This window comes from Buteo buteo, chromosome 21 (assembly GCF_964188355.1).
Source record: "Buteo buteo chromosome 21, bButBut1.hap1.1, whole genome shotgun sequence".
NCBI lineage: Eukaryota > Metazoa > Chordata > Aves > Accipitriformes > Accipitridae > Buteo > Buteo buteo.
This window is the reverse complement of record NC_134191.1, coordinates 481,447-498,354: the sequence shown is the minus strand read 5'-3', so window position 1 is coordinate 498,354 and position 16,908 is coordinate 481,447. Positions and strand designations below refer to the sequence as shown.

Below are 16,908 nucleotides of genomic sequence, written 5' to 3'. Positions count from 1 at the left end.
GCATCTCCAAGAACAGAGATTCCACACCCACATATTACATTTGTGGATATGTCTGTAATGAAAACTCGGACCTGTAACCCTTTTCATCTATCTGTGTGCTGCAACACTGCCACACATTTGATACTACCAACTCTTTGGTTCACTATTTATTTCAAATTGCATGTTTACGTCATTGCAAATCCTATGTAATAGCATATGTAAGGAAAAGATTTCTGTTCATTCACCTCTTGATTAAATACAGACAGAAGATCCAAATACTGCTGCACTGAACCATCCCTACAAACACAACTGTCCACTCACGTGTGGATTCATTTAAGAATCTACCTTCCACCTTCCCTCAGCAAGTGCCCATTGTGCATACATGCTCCTGCGCTACGTAACATCTGCCTTCAGCTTTACCGCCAAGAAGAATACAAAAGAAAAACAAAGAACAGGTCCAGTGTGATTCTTCATGACACACTGTGCAGTTATCCTGCAAAATTTTATTGGCCGATTGAATCTTCAGAAACTATAGCAGCTTTGCATTTTAACAGGCTTGCATCTACTTACCCACAGAAACTGCTGGTCATCATTGCCAGCAACTGTTTTGAGCTGCCCCTATTACGCTCCTGAATCCAAATCAAAACCAAAACTGGCTAAGGAAAGCATACACACAGATGGACTGCTCAAGGAAGTCTTGCTGTGTGTTTTTCATAGTACAGCTCATTGGTTAGATTATAATTGGGGTTTCTAAAAGAGACAAACAGCTCTTGCCTAAGGGCAATTAACCCTCAAAATGGTGGGAAGATCATCCTGATTATGGAAAAAAACACCATGAGAAAACAAAAATGAAAAGTGACCCTGAAAAAAATAATAATAAAAAAATTCTAGTACAATCCCTTTGCCTGCCTAAGATAACAGCTAGAGCAGGAAACCAACACCAAGAGGAAATGGCTTTATACCTTACTCACAGTAATTAAACAATCATGAGCAATGATTACTACAGCACGTGTGCACTCATGTTACATCTGCCAACTCAGAGCCATGCACATGGGTCCCAGCATTCCCGCACGGCCAGCGTGTCCTCACTCTGCAGAAAGGGGAAGAGATAGCAGATACCTAAGAAGGGACAGAAGGGCTAGTCAGCAACCGCAACAGAGCAACACTTTACAAGATGCTTCAGAGACCCGCCTACAATTTAGCATTCCCTTTCTTTGGTGTGGGTGCCAAGTTAAGCAGCTCCTTGCCTAACTTTGTATTAGCACAGGAGGGGGACAGAAAGAACAAAAACTCCCCATGGGGCTGAGATGCCAGCTAACCTGGGGATGGACCCAGCGATAAGGAACTTGGAGACGGTTTTAGTCTTACTAAGTTCCCAAACCTGATTCACCATAAGGATCCACACGCTGAGTACCAGCAGGACTGCAGGAACACTACGGGAAGGAGAAGTGACCTGGGACAGCTTAAGGTGGTGCTGGAGCCAGAAGGAACATACATCAAGCTATGGCCCAAGGTACACATACAAACCCTCATCCACAACTTGGTATCTGGTAAAGCCAGCTGCAGCGTGACTCTCCCATGGCCTTGTCACCTAATTCAATGTGAAATGGAGATGTGACTTCATATGCTGCTTCAAGTGTCAGAAACAGAGTTTAGCTATAAAGCAACCAGCTGTATTGTCCTCCTATCTGTCAGCAGCAGAAATCCCTGAAGGAGACCGATATTTCAACTTCAGCAGTCACTGGGGGCAGGGAAACAGTGGAAGATGCTGCTGCCACATGACATCGTACTTGCTGTATCAGAAAGAATGGCACACAGCATCCGTCACAACCAACTTAACCTACTCCAGAGGGGAGCTTCAGGAAAGTCTCTGTTAGTACAGTACAATTGCTGGTCATGGGCGTTCCCTGCAGCACAGCGCTTCCAGTGCCGCAGAGCTCAGCGGGCTTTACATGTTTCCCATTTGCATCTACTTGCCTGGAGCACCATGCCTCTCAGGAAGCAAATGCTATCAACTTACTAACTGGTTAGGAGGTAACTGAAGCTACAAAGCTGACTTACACCTTTCCCACCTGCGGTTCACACACATGCATCCCTGACTGCCCATCAGCCAGGAACGGTGGGCTGAGGCAAAGAACATTACACAAGCTGTTTCCTCAAATGGGATGGAGACACGCAGGATCAGGCACCAGCTCTGTCTGCAAGTATTTATTTACATGCTGGAGACAGAAGGGGACTGACACAATGCAGTGTAACATCTCCCTTGAAGATGATGGCTATGGACCCTTTAATTCTTTTTAAAAACCCAACTGCTGCCAAAGACCTTGCCTTCTTGACCTCAAACTTCTGAAATCTTGAGAAAAGATATTTTTGAATGCAAAAGAGTAAGGCTTGGTGGTCCAATTCAGTAATGGTTTTCTAAAGCTACAGACTAGTCAAGAAGAAAATCAGCAGTGCTGGTTGAATAAATGGGGCAGTAACACCAACATTATGGGTACAGCAAGTCAAAGGGAATTAATACAACAATCTGAATGGAAAGATAGGAAAACTGAATTATACACAAGGGCTTGCAGGCACTTGATTTTTGAGATGAAAAAGGATGACACAGCAAAAGATATGGCCAAAATAACATTCATGGATGTTTATTTTAGCAGCTGCAGACTTTTAATCAAGGAGGGACTGCCAATCAGGCCAGAAGTTACAATAATAAGGATAGGAAATGAGGTAAAGCTAAACAAAAATTAAGTATAGGAACTGGGAGGAGAGGGTGGATTTGGAAACAAGTTGATATTAGCTTTTATCAGAAAGCGACTATGTAAAATGACAGGGGTTTTTTGCAGGGTTTTCTTCTTGAATTTTTTTTTTTTAAACTCATTCTGTTTTCCCAAGTACATCTGAATCACATCTCATTACCTTAGAGACAAAATTATTGTTAACACTTCCTAGAGAGTAGTTTGTTTTTTGTTTAATGCTTCAAGTGCTATCTGATAAATATAGATCATTATTGCATCTTACATATTCATTTGTAAAGAACAGAGTTTAATTTTCAGATTGCAAGTTAAATTTGACTTGCAGAGCAACGGAGCAAACTGGGTCCAGACACTGGGAGAACAAGCACCTCTGCATGATCGCTCTGCACAGAACAGCCACATGCGAGAGCAAGGATTTCCCCCCTTTTTCAGGAGATGTTTCTCTGTTGAAGTTTAACACGCAAGTCATCTCCAAGTATTTAGTCTAAAGGGCTCCTGTACATGAGCACAGCAACGGCACTTCTACACTTACTTAACTTTTTATTTATTTTTAGTTGTAGTATTTTCTGCAGGTACAACACAGAGTGTGAATGTAATCAAAATTCATTCTGGAAGCAGTTGATTTAATCAACAGTTTATACAAAAAGATAAGTATTTCAAAACAGCAAGATTTATGTTTCCTGTGAACATATTTGTCATTCCTATATAGCATTTCTTGACATATTGTTCCCTTATTTGAAGCCTTGCTAATGTAACATACACCTAGTACATCAGCTGATATAACACTTGCCAGAAAACTATGCAATAGAGCTGGCTTCAGAGATTCCTTTCCTGTTCAAACGTAGCTTGCTGTTTAGCCCCAAGTGCTGCAGGGTGCTCCTACATTAGTGCCAGCTAAATCCATAAGATCGTTTGAAGCGGCAAACTTAGCTTGTCAAGGACAAGGAGAAGCAATGTAGGCAAGGGCAGTCACTACAGCACAAGAACAAGCACGCTCCCCAGGGCTGCAGACACACGGCATGTGTGCCTTTAGAAACCTGGAAGAAGAAAACACTAAGCAATGAGACATCAAAGAGAAAGGTGAGTTCAAGGGATGACGAATACCCAGCAAAGTAAGGCGACAGGGCACTTGTCTAGAAATCCATAGGAAACACTGAAATAACTGAATACTGAAATCACTATATTGCTTTCAGTATTCTTGTAAAAAACAAGAAGCCTCATCCAGAACTCCATCTAGAGACAAATCTTACTGCAGCAGCAACTCCACAACACAAGTTGAATAGCTTCTCAGGCTATCCTGACAGCAGAAGTGCCCATATCTGATCTAGAGAGCACAGAGCATGGTATCCTATGCTCACTACTACTCTCTCTAGCTCTCAAGAGGTGATGTATTAGTCTGGTGTTACACATGCCAAGATGCAAAGTATACAGATCTACCAACCTGCAATGTGGAATATAAACAAACCCCTCCTTTCTTACTGCCCTCTATCTACCTCAGTGGTCTGTACCACTTCAACTCTGCATTTCTAACAGAGCTGTTCCCAAGAGCCACCTGTGTGTCACTTTTATTATGAAGACTGATGAATGCAGTGAGAAAAAGTACATGTCTCAGTATAGGAGATCCAGATCTTCCCAAAGGAAAACAATGAGTCTATTAAATAATTGTGATTAGACATATATGCTTCAAATACAACACTACGCAATTTCTCAACCATGTCTTCTGCAGATGATAACAAACCCTAGGCAAGCATTCATCTACGGCAAAGGCAAACGGCAAAAAAAAGTCTGGATCCCCTATTTCTTTTTTCTCCAAACATTGGAGCCACAATGCACCGGACAGATAACTGCAACAACTTGAAGAGAAATATCTTCTATTTTGCATCGGAGATCAGAGTGTCAAAGCCCTTACTGTCTCTCTTCAGTATTTAATAAATGTGGGGGGTGGGGGAAATAGAGCTTGCTGTTAACTCAGACTTGTGAAAGGGCAACGCCTAACTACACAGCTAAATGAAACCAAAGAAAAGTACTTATTCATTTCTGAAGGTCACCGACTCCATGGGAAGCAGTACGCTCTTACTCTTTTTTTACCTGGAGGAAAAATAGGATTTTGCTGTTTGTTTGCTACTTCCTGAGAACACATTTTGCACAGCTAAAACAGCAAAACAAGAGGTCACATTAAAAAAGCTACCAATCCAAACATCTGTCTGACATTGGGCTGCATTTACAATGATCAATGAGCGAAGGGGCTAGTATCATACAAGTCAAACCCCAAAACAACAAAACCAGAAAACCCCCAAAAGCAGCACCACGTTTGATCTCATTTACAGATTGCAACACTCACTCAGACAGGAGCCTTTTTCATACTTCCCAGCTTCCGAAGTGAAGAAAAGCTATATAAAAAACCAACCACAGAAATTCAACAGCAGTGCCTGGACGAAAATGCAGCGTTTCCAAGGCTGATGCCACAAAACGAGGTCAAGTTCTACCGGAGATTTAAATAAAACAGCCAAATAAGACAACTAATGCTGTTCTAGCGATGCTCCAGAATCTTCTCACCTTCGCAGGCTCACAGAAGTCCCTTTCACAGCACACGCAGGTACAGCAGCACCACATAAACATCACCGCGTGGCCATCTGCAGCCCTGGCCCCAGTGCTCGGTACTGCTCGGGCAGCCTCCCGCACTGCCTACCCGGTTCCATCCATCTGCCAGACTGAGAGGGCTCCGGGCACTGGCTGTACAAACAGAGCGCCTCTGCCAAAACAAGCATCGCTGTGTGCAGAGCTCCTGTGCTGCTGATGCAAACCAACAGTTATGCTTGGAGCTCGCAGGCGGGCTACGCACCTCTCCTCCAGCCGGGAATATCTGCTTCAGAGCAGAAAAGGGCCAGGGCTGCGAGATTTAAAGCTGCAGGGCTTTCTATTCCCTGTTCAACGCATGACACTATTTTTAAAACTGCACCTTTGAGCCAAAAAAAATTGTACAGGGTAACAGACAGCCAAAGCAGGAGGAAATCAATAGAATCAAGGCGACATATGCATTCCTCGGCCCACACAAAATGACGGACTTGGTAGCAAGATTCAAGCAGAATTAAACACAGAGATTCAAAGATGCACAGCCGGACATAGATCCACCTATAAACTATATGCTCTTTTTACAGCACCCCTGAAACACTGCTATTTAAAAATCCCTAAATAAAATTTTCAGAAGATTAATGTGATCTCCTGGAAGGCTGAAACTAATTGGAGAGTAATTGTCACAGAAGGACTTAAGTACAAAACAGAGCCAGCAACATTTTAACCACAGCTGTCACTGGTGCAAGAAGAAACCACCACCTCTTAACCACCACCCTTGACCTCTTTGTCAAAGAAAAGGTGTTTTACTATCATATTTAGAAGATGTAAAGTAAAGGGTCATCACCCTGTTTGTGACAGCTCTGACAGCACCTAAAGCCATCAAGCCCTATTCCTTCAGACTAATTTTTAAAAAGCCACCCTCACCTCGTGGCTGCTTCTCCCCTTGCTCTTCTCCTCTGTCTCACTGATGTTTCCTGTTTGTAGCAAATATTATTACTCACCTAGGATAGAGATAGATGATCACAAAGCCAAGCCACATACAATCTAAGTTTGAGATCTTCAGAACCATTAATTCGGAGTATACAAAGTGCTCCCAAGGCTAAAATACCAGGAATCAGCAAAAACAACAGAATGAAAGTGAGCTTTTAGAAGTTTCCTACTGTGTTAGCCATGAAGCATGTTTGCAGTCAGCACAGATACAAGGACATAACCTTCCATGTTTTCTTTCTGTCTGTCCCTTTGAGCCAGATGATTCTTAGAGGCTCTGACAGACATTACAGTGGTTGGGTTTGGTAGGTTTGGGGTTGTTTTTTTTAAAAAATCATTCTCTTAACCTGCAGTAATGCACAGGTAATGTGAAGAAATTCTGCACTGAAATGTTAATTCATATAATATAAATTTCTACAATGTAACAGAGGAGAAAACTCTTGACTGACTCAAAACATGGGCAACATGGAAGAAAATATTACTAAGAGCAAAATTCAGTTTTCATTAGGAAAAAAGAGAAAAAGGGGGTGTTAAAACCTGAAAATGTGTTCTGTAGGAACTAGGGTTAGAGGAAAAACAGCTAAAAACCCCATTGTCTTAAATTATACTGCTATGTCAGATGGCATTTCTGGAAAGGCATTATGATGAAAAAGCAAGTGTATTGTAAGGGTCATTTAGAACAGGAATTGAGAATGAAAACATTACATACAAAAAGAACAATAAAGTCTGATTCATGCAGAAGACAAGCCATGTTGGTGTGGAGATACTAAAAGATACATCCACAAAAGCATTTTGTGATGTTAGAGAACAGGCCATGATGAGCAAAGGATGAAGGGAAAGGAAAAAGGAAGGTGGCAATCAAAACAGTACATGGTGCAATTCTGCAACTGGGCTGCACACAGTCACCAAATTGTAATACGTCGCACCAGTCTCTGGTATAGATCTGGGTTCTGCAGTGCAGAGCTTACTGTCATTTTGCCTAGCACGAACATGCAACAACAAGTACCAGCATTACTTGTATTAGTAACATCTGCTTGTAGTCCCATTCTGTAATGCATTGCTACAACGTAAGTTGCCTCAAAGCCATTCCTTGTTCAGCAGGTCTGCGTGTTAGGTAAAGAGATCCCAGGAAGCACTACTGCAGTAACTGAAGCAGAAGCCTGCACAGAACATGAATGAAAATGAAAACAAGGTAACTTACCATATTACCATGTGTTCAAAACTGCACTGTGGAGCCATGAAAATGATTCCAAACCCAGAAATTACAGGAAATCTAATTCAACTGACATTTGTATTACCATTTCTCTGTGGGTATTCTCAGGGTTAAATGGCAAGAGGGTCTCTAAAAATTGATTACCTTATGGGAATATTAGACATTGAGATTCTCTGATCATGGGAGCACTGCTCTAACCAATGGCATACAGAATTCAATCTAGCAAAGCTGTTGTAAAGAAGGGTTTTAAAAAGAAATGTTGGTATTAGTCACTGACCTATACCCAATGAGGATCCCACCCCACATTTGCAAAACCTTTGAAATCAGCCAGTCATCCAGGGCATGCCGAAGAGTTTTACAACAATGCACTGCACTGCATTACACAAGGCTGCATTGCACTGCATGTCTGCCGGATAACTTCTGACTTTATCAGCTGTGCTCCAGACCAACTAGAAGCAAGAACCAGGCCAAAAGGCATTCACCCTGTTGCAAGAGTCTAGTGAGAAATCTCCGCTAAAAAACATCTGTCCAGGCTAAATACAGAAACTGAAACAATTTCTATACTTGTGCAAGTTCAGGGCACATGCTAGATTTGGAATCAGAATCTAACACAATGACAAGAAATTAAAAAAGAAAAAAAAAAGGGTCACGATTCACTTTTTCAAGGAACTGTTTTACATTCGTATGACAGATTTCACTCTCGAAAAACAGTACCTATACTGAGAAACCTCCAGATTTCTAAGACCTTTTATCTAGGAATGATAGTAGATCCTGTCTAACAGAGGTGAAAGGGAAGGGAGGTGAAATTTCTTGTGCAGAAAGAACATCATTACCCTTATTTAGGAAGCAGTTTATGTTGGGTACAACTCAGTTTGATTCACAGGAATTCTACTACTATTCAGATAGATCTGTCACCGTATACAGCAACAAACAAATCCATGAAAATACATGAAAATATGCTCATTAGTCTATTTAATATAATCACAGAGCCTTCCCAAGCTTTACAGAGCAGTAAAACCAAAACCAACCTACCAGGCTGAATATCACCTCCATTAAGAGAAATCAGTTTCACTCATCAAAGAGGAATGCATGTTTTCTTCAGTAAGTTTTGTTACGCTCCCAAAGTGCGGCAACAGTGCACTGATGTTCTGTGCTGTTAAAAGTAGACTGCTATACCCATGAAGAAACAGAAACATCATAAAAAGAGCATCCACAGCTACTTTTCCATGCAAACGGAATCCAAACCGCTCCGGCAAGTTGCAACCTAGCAGCGAGCCTGTGCAAGTCTCACTGCAGCAATGATTCCCGTGGGGCTGCCACCCTTGCCTCGGCTCTCCGAAAGCCTCGCACAGCAGAACACGACGACTACCACAGCAGAAGCCATATGATGGGATCAAGTCTCAGTAATGTGGGGGGACACAGATGTTCTCAGGTGTCCAAGCCAAGAATAGAAAAAGCCTCATAAATCGAGACAGCACTGAGAACGGCAGGGAGGGCATGGGGGCACCGAGCACCCACACTGGCACGCAGCCCTTCGCTGCTCCGGGCAGTCTCCCGCACCTTCCCAGGGCCTCTGCCAGCTAGACCCCCAGCTGCATCAGCAGCAAGGGAGGTGCAGCGATGGGTAGCTCATTTGCATTCTACAGCATTTCTTTCCTGAAGTTACTTAGTAAAACTGGAGAGAGGAGGGATGGCGGGGTGGGGGGGTGGGGGAGAAAATGAGCTTTGATGCAGCTTAAAAACTTATGCAGATTAGATGCTCATATGACCTCTATAACAAATGAGAACTCTTTCCAAGACCCCTTAAAACCAAAAAGTTTTGGGAAAAAATACAGCAGGGGCTAGAGCCATATATTTGGGGAAATCTGAATGCTGCCAAATATTTAAGTAATGTGAAATATGAAGCAAGAGAGTGAGAAACTGGTAAAAACGTCAAGAACTGAGTTGTGAGCATTCCTTCACTGTGCTGTTCTCTAAAGTGGTGCTTGGACTGTGGAGAAAAGGTGACCTCCATGCCCTCTCCCTCATCTAGAGTATTCCATGTGTGAAACGCCTCTTTTGAACACCTGACGTGTAGATCCAACTGATGGGAAGAGAAGCCAGCGTTAGCAAGCTCCTCATAGCAAAAACTGAACAGTACAGTCTGCATCAGTGAAATTGGGAAAACGAGGACACAAAATTAACAGTTACAGGAAGACAAAACCCTGAAACTGAAATGGCAGAGGAGTCTAAAAAGGCAGACTATAATTACCAGAAGGAAACTGGGCCAGCACCATAGCAGGAAACCCTTGATTTGGCTCCAAGTCCTCAACAGATAGGAGGAGCGAAGGGCGCAGGTCGGGGCTGGGCACCGCAGGGGCTCAGCCAGGCACGGGGCAGCTGCCCCTGCCTCCCCCCAGGACCCCGCACTCAGTCCCGCTGCAGGATTAACCCACGTGCCCTGGAAACCGTGTGTCTGGGAGAGTGCAGGTGAACGCCAGTACTGCCAGTGCACCAAGTGTGCCCTTGGCAGGACTTCAGGTTACCCGAGGCCCCCAGTGCTGTGGGCATGTTTTAGAGAAAAATCAGATCCAGTTTGCTAGTTGATGTGAACTTTGTCCTGTCATGCTTTGGATATTGCTGTTTCTAAAGCTTTATGGTTCAGATTTCTAAACTCCATTAGTCACTTTTGAGACCACTGCACGTAAAGACACTGGAATACCAGGTACAACTGATACACAATAAGGTAAGTGGGAAAAGCAAGCACATGCTCAAACCCTGCATGCTAGTGCTAAAACCATACCCTTATCAGAGCTTATCCTGGCACAGCCTTCTCATGTTGCAGAAACTGGATCACTCCATTTAATACAAATCTATGTAAAATCGGAGAGGAACATTTGGAGAAATAGAGGCAGAGTTCTGAATTCAGCAAGTACAAACCACAAGCTTCAGTAATCTGTGGCAAAGTGAATGTATAGTCTGTTTTTTGTTTGGGTTTTGTTTTTTTCTCTTTTTTTTTTTTTTTTTTTTTTTAAATCCAGTACTGAAACTAGTCATTAATTAAGATCCTGGGTTTGGAATACCCATTCAGACACAGGCTTTATACTTGTACAGGTCCTGCTTCTTAGTGATTCAGGAAGGATTACTAAGAGGCCAACCTAGCACTTGCACACAGCACTTCAATAAAAGGAGAATAAGGTGGAGTATCAGTCCCTTTCACTCTCTCTTTCTGGATACAGAAAACTGCAAGGCTCCTGAAACCAAGATTCGTTTTGAACCTTCTCAATCAGGTTCTCCAAGTGAAGGATGACAGGTAAGAGGTAGGAGAGCTGGAAAGCCAAGCAAGTGGTATGAACCAAATTACAAGGTGTTAAAGTGCCAATATTTGGTATCAGCACATCAAATTACAAATAGTAGATTAGCCATCTAGAGATATCACATGACCAACATGGGGGGGGAGGGAGGGGAATCAAGCTCATCCTTCTGTCATGCCCAAATAATTTAATCTCTTTTTCTGCATCAAATGCAGACAAAACCAATCACAAATGTCAGAATAGGCTAGAAGACTCTCACAGGTGACGGATTCTTTCAACTCCATATACAGACACAAATGCAGGGCAAACACACTCAAGCAAAACTGTATGTATAAAACAGGTCTTACCAAAAATGGGGTTAGACCAAGAAAAACTCATCAACTTCCAGGTATGCAAGGGCTCCTTCTGTCTCTTTACACATCTGGCAGTTTTTCACACTTCCAAGTGTAGTTATAAAGAGGGAAAACTTTGCTAGTTACATCAGGGAAAAATTTCCACCTCTGTCCTCAAAGAGGGCACTTGAACAGGTGCACAGCTCACAAATCATGCATGTTAATTATAAAAAGCCATCTGAGGAACCTGCTTCTGTCACTGTGTCACTCCCAATAGTGTCAAGACTAACACTTCAGATAGAGAATCTCTTCTAAATGTAAGCGCAAATCAGGCATTTACATATGGATGATGCAGCTTCAGCCCTCCTCTCCAAGGAAAGTGGAATTAGAGAGTTGTGTAGGATAAAGGAGCAGAGAGATGTAGCTGAAGGCAAAAGGCTGGCCACTGGAGGAAGCACAGTCCACGGGGAAACGCTACACAACGACTGCCCCATGTGCAACGAGTTCCAGACAATTAACTAGTCATCACCAGCATGCAGGGTCAGAAGGAGATGAGCAAGTGGAAAGCAAGGGGGGGGGTGTGCGTACGTATGTATGTATATATACACAGTAATGAAGGAAGGGAAGTGTGTGCACTTATATGCATACATGAGGAGAAGGAAGGAAGGGGAGAAGCATTTTTGAGGAGAAGGAAGGAAGGGAGAAGCAAAGGAACAATTGCTTATTAAAACCTTAAGACAGAAGGACTTGCTTTGCAGCCAACACATTTTAAACAGCAGCTTATGCATGGATGGGTATGTTAGGTTTTAGTTTTCATAACTTTGGATACTCACAGGAGTCATAGCTTTTTAAGTTAAATCAATTTCTTCCTCATGTACTTTTTGTGCCTGACTGTACACTGTAAATACTTTTTCATATCCAGGCTAAACATAATACAAGTATTTATCAGAATACATGTGAACTATACAGTGCATACATTAGTTTCGTCCACTTGCAGTTGTAAAATAATAAAATTATTGCAAACATTGTCATAGTTTTCAAATTAATAATCTGTATTGTCTAGTGTTTTTCTGCCAGTTCAACTAAAGATATATGTGTCAGCAACTAAGCATGCAGCACAGGGACTAAAAACAAAGCTCATCAAAATCAGCAAACATTGCCAGAGTTCAACTTGAACTGTGCACTCAACATCAGTCAACTTATTTTCAGGACTTCAGAAAGAAAACATTCTTCCTAAGTCCAAAGAATTCATAATTCTCCTGATCTGCTTGAAACGTAACAAGCTCAGCTTTCTTCTAACTAAACTAGGAAATCCCCCCTTCAATAAATCCTAAATGACTGTATTTTTATAAAAGGAGTACAAAACACCTGCTTTACAGCATACTTAAAGATCACTTCAGCTCCAAAGGACTCTGTTCAGACAACAGGCATGAAGATGCTCAAGTAATTTTAACTCCTTAACCAAAACACGGGCTCCCTAGAAATATGGATCTTCAGGAACTATCTTGCACCTCTTACTATCACTGCAAAATCTATTCTTGATATGGCACTTGAATCCATCAACAAAAAATGTCACCCTCCTTCCCTTTTCATTAGCTCGCTCCTGAAGAATGGTTCACTCTTGTGAGTTTTTCTAAGTCAAGGTAAATGGGATCCTTAACGCTGGGAGCTGCAATAGACACATGATTCATCTCTTTAAAATGTTTCACCTCGGTTTGGGAAGTGCTGCATGACACAATGATGAACAGCGAAGTTTTCCTGTCTTACAGCCTCTACCATGGCTATCATCTATTAGGGTTGAATCATGGCTTATTTTCACATCCTAGTTTTCTGAGTACAGTTTTCCTTGTACTTGGGGTAAAGGGATCTTAGCCACACTGAAAATATCAGCCTGGTAAAATACAGAAGAGGAAAGAAAAATAGGAAAGAGAAAGGGACCTCATTTGTTGTGCTCAGTAAATTAATTTACAGTATTTTGCTTAAGTAAACAGGTGGAAAAGTTAAACGACTTGCTACCATAAAGCCTTAAAATGAACACAGATTACTGAAAATTCAAAGCCACAAGATTTGCCTTTATTGACCAGAACTTTATATAGCCAGTGAAAAGTTAATAATCAAATGCTACTCCTGGATCAATAATCTCAGTGATATGAGGCATCTTGCATAAGGCTTTCTGTTTAATTATGTGGTGATTAGTAAGTTTCTGCACAGCTGCAAGACCTAATCACAGATATCTGAGCTTGATCCATATTAACCCCCAAAACTGAAAACCAACAGTCTATTCCCACGCTCACTGCCCAGGGACAAGAGCTAAAGCCACCTTAATGTTCTTGCTGGCATATACAAATTATAAAACTGCGTGCAATTATAAAAGCTGCAATAACCTAATGGTATAAGGTACCATTTGGATCAGAAGCACTTTAAGCTGATGCATTATTTAACATTTACCTTCTAATTTAAGCTCCTAGACTTCAAAGTCACTGCACAGAACTGGAGTTCCCCTCCTCTGTACACACCCACTGGGATAAAGTTAGTTTTGACTATATTGTCTTTTTTTTTTAGATTTCACTCAAAGAATGCTCTGTATAGGACTTGCTCTCCTTGTTACTGTTTGCAGTTTCTTGGCCCAGTTTTAATCACCATAAGAAAAACAGCCCTTCCTTTTCCCACACACATTTCCAGAAGTATTCACAATGTTTCTACTAGCACTTAATAACGAGAGAGAGAAAGGTTAGTCCACAAATATTGCACCCTGTAGCCCTGATGTGAAGTGCGGCCATATTGATGGTGCTTTTTATAACCAGTTTAGTACACAATACCAACACTCTGAATCTCGACGAAGAGACCACAGCTGGCTGTGATGATGCAGCTCAAAACTGAAGTACTACCAAACAACGATCCATAGCTGGAGTTGTTATTAGCCAGCAGATGGCTCCATGAACTAGATTAGAGAGCAAACTTGTGTATGAATAGGCAGATCATCCTTCAGGAGGCTATCAACATCAAGGACATTTTCCAAGGGCATTCGCCTGATTACTGCTGCATCGAATCAACTTTCCCACAGTAACAATGAGAGAAAACTGGTTGCTGTCTGCCAAATTGCTACTAGACCAGATTTGCATACATGGTTAAAATGATGTCTATTTAGAAAAGGACTTCTCAATATTTATAACCTAGTGCGGAGAGATTTTTAAAAGTTATTGCTGAGCTTGTCTATTCCAGCTGTTCACACGATGATCCAAAACCCCACTTAACGCTGATTTATTAGTACTGATTAAGCTCCACTTCCAAACATTGAATGGAACTTTAAAGACTTCCATCTGAAAGACATGCAAAATTGCATTAAATCTCATTAAAGCAAAGGAGATCTTGGTGCAAAATAAAATTTTAGCTTGGCTGTATAAGATCAAGTCAGAAGTTTGCTGGTCTTGAATGGAAACGGCTGACTGACTTTCTTTTTTCTTCCTCATGAGAAACCAATTGTCCATCCTCTCAGTGCATCCATGCTGTCAGTAGAGCCCGATCCTGTCTAGGTACAGGCTCTATTTTCCCATGGTCTACACTTACACACCTGTTGCTGCACAACTGAGGAGGCCAAACGGTTCCTCTGAGAAAAACATCCGGAGATCTGGAGTCACATCGACCAAGGTCTGCTCTGGCCAGTCACTGCCTGGGTCAGCCCTCTGACATCGCCTAGCAGGTCTCCATGCTCAGTCCCTCACATCACTTCCCAGTGTACCTGACACACTCCCCCACTATTACACTGCATACTCTCAGCACGTCATCTCAGAAGGCACACAAAAATAGCAAGGGCAACAGGGTGCCAGAGGGAGCCGAGGAGCAGCCCTGGCACAGTGCTGCAATGTGGCTAATCTCTCCCAAGGACATTAGCCCTTAGCTGTGTGAACTAGCTTGTGCTTGGACACTGGCACGGGTCAGTCCCCAGCAACTGGCCTGGGGGCTACAGCGCTCTGTGCACAGACAGTATGGAGGCAGCCTTTGACACCCTTCAAGAAGGGGAAGAAAGTCACCTGTCCTCAGCCTCCATTCCTTGCAATTTTCCCAGGTACAGGAAAAACTGACAAATCCAAGATGATCACCTGCACCTCAGCCCAGAATTAGCAGTCGGGGGGTTCACTGACTGCTGCTGCTTCATGGCTATCCAGGATACACTCCACTTCTAGCCATGAGGGAAAGCAAGGGGAACAAAAAGTCAAACTTCGGCAGACCTGTCACCTACAGTAAGAAGGGATTGCTCTGGGCTTGTGTGCCTTTTCCACCAGCTGCTGGGGGAACAGCAAGGGACAGGTCTTCAGAGAGAAAGCGGCTCTGGAAGAAAGGGACTCAGTTCCCCTCAAAGAAAGGTAGAGGACTAGGGCGAGCCTGGGGCACTGCATGGCTGCCTGCTGCCGGCCCCTCGCGCACCCACGCCAGAGAAGCTTCTGGAGCCCGGCCCGGCACCCCGCCAGCATGCCCAGCCGTTCCGCTATCGCGCCCACCTCTGTGTCAACACCCCATAACGAGAAAAATCCTGGAACAATGAACATTTACATGTTACACCACTAAAGTACGAGTCATTGTACTGGGAAATGAAAACCCCTATCCCTTTAGGATATTGCTTAGAATTTGCTCATAAACCCACAGGTGTGTAACAGCACAATTATTTTTGCTCTGCTATTATCAATGGCCAATCTTCACAGGCCACCTAACCGGGGAGCCAATGTGCCCCGCTGAGCACAGCGTGGTGCTGTGTTTCACTGGGAGGGCCCCACGGGCCCCGCGCCGGGCAGCTGGCACTGCCAACGTGCCGGGAGCCTGGGTGCTCCGCAGCCTGCGGGCACTAGTGCTGCACCAAACTGGCCAAAGGTAAACATTGTCCAATGACAGGACTGGTGGCCTTTCTGCTCATCCCTAACAGCTGTATTTGATCATGAGTGGCAATCAGTTCTAAACTTTGGGACACTTTCTCTTGGTGGTGGTGAATGAGGGGATGTGGGAAGAGACACTGAGCTCCCGAGATTGGTCCTGAACAGACCCACTGCCTTCAACGCACTCTCACCAGCTAACAGGTCAGGAAGGAGCTGCTGGCACCCACTATCATTGTCAGGGTAATACTCTGTCCTAGCTCTGACCAGTGCTCCAGAGTTTAACACTGACACTCTGAACCGCTCCTCTGCTTATTCTTCAAGTCTACGGAACTCTCATATCCTCACCACAAGCCATAAAAATTTCCTTGTAACAGATTTTCTACTCTTCACCTTCACTGGGCATTTTTGTTAGGTAAAATGGTCCAACACCTGCAGCTGTGAGAGCCAAATCCCATCTTCTCCTATCTCACTGGCTGCACTGATCTAAGAGTAACATTTATTCAGGAGTAACTCCCAAGCTGTGCTTGCAAACAGGAGAAGGTATGCCTCCAGGGACTACTCCTTTTCTTACCAGGAGGTGATAGCAAACTGGGCTTGAAGCACCTGGCTGCTGACAAGAAACAGCACTTAGTTTTGAGGGCATCTTATGCTGCTATTCCCTGTCTCCAAGAAACCACAATGGGCTGCCACTAGTGTCCCATGAGCCACACTACAGCCACCATCATATACAGGACAGTGCAAAAAGCATCTTTACAATGTCATTCATTCTGTGCATATCTACTTTCACAGCTCTGGTTTTCCTCAAAGGGCACCAAATGTAATATTTGAGCATTCATAGTCCAGTTCCAATTTTAGACACAGCCTAAGATGTAATATACCTGATTAGTAAATGGATGATGATCTTTAAATGGT

At 43.1% G+C, this 16,908-nt stretch overlaps 1 protein-coding gene across 10 annotated transcripts in view; it reads right to left on the bottom strand.

Annotated features, from left to right (window-relative positions):
- Positions 1–16,908, bottom strand: part of TMCC1 (transmembrane and coiled-coil domain family 1) — a 185,925-nt gene that overhangs the window by 21,826 nt on the left and 147,191 nt on the right. The window contains exon 1 of one of the 10 annotated variants that reach the window (XM_075053012.1): positions 8,536–8,847. The exons of the other annotated variants lie outside the window; for them this stretch is intronic. Coding sequence (XP_074909113.1) covers positions 8,536–8,556 — 21 coding nt within the window. The 5' untranslated portion in view covers positions 8,557–8,847. Of the gene's footprint in view, positions 1–8,535; positions 8,848–16,908 lie in introns of those variants that run through there. 10 annotated transcript variants of the gene reach the window in all.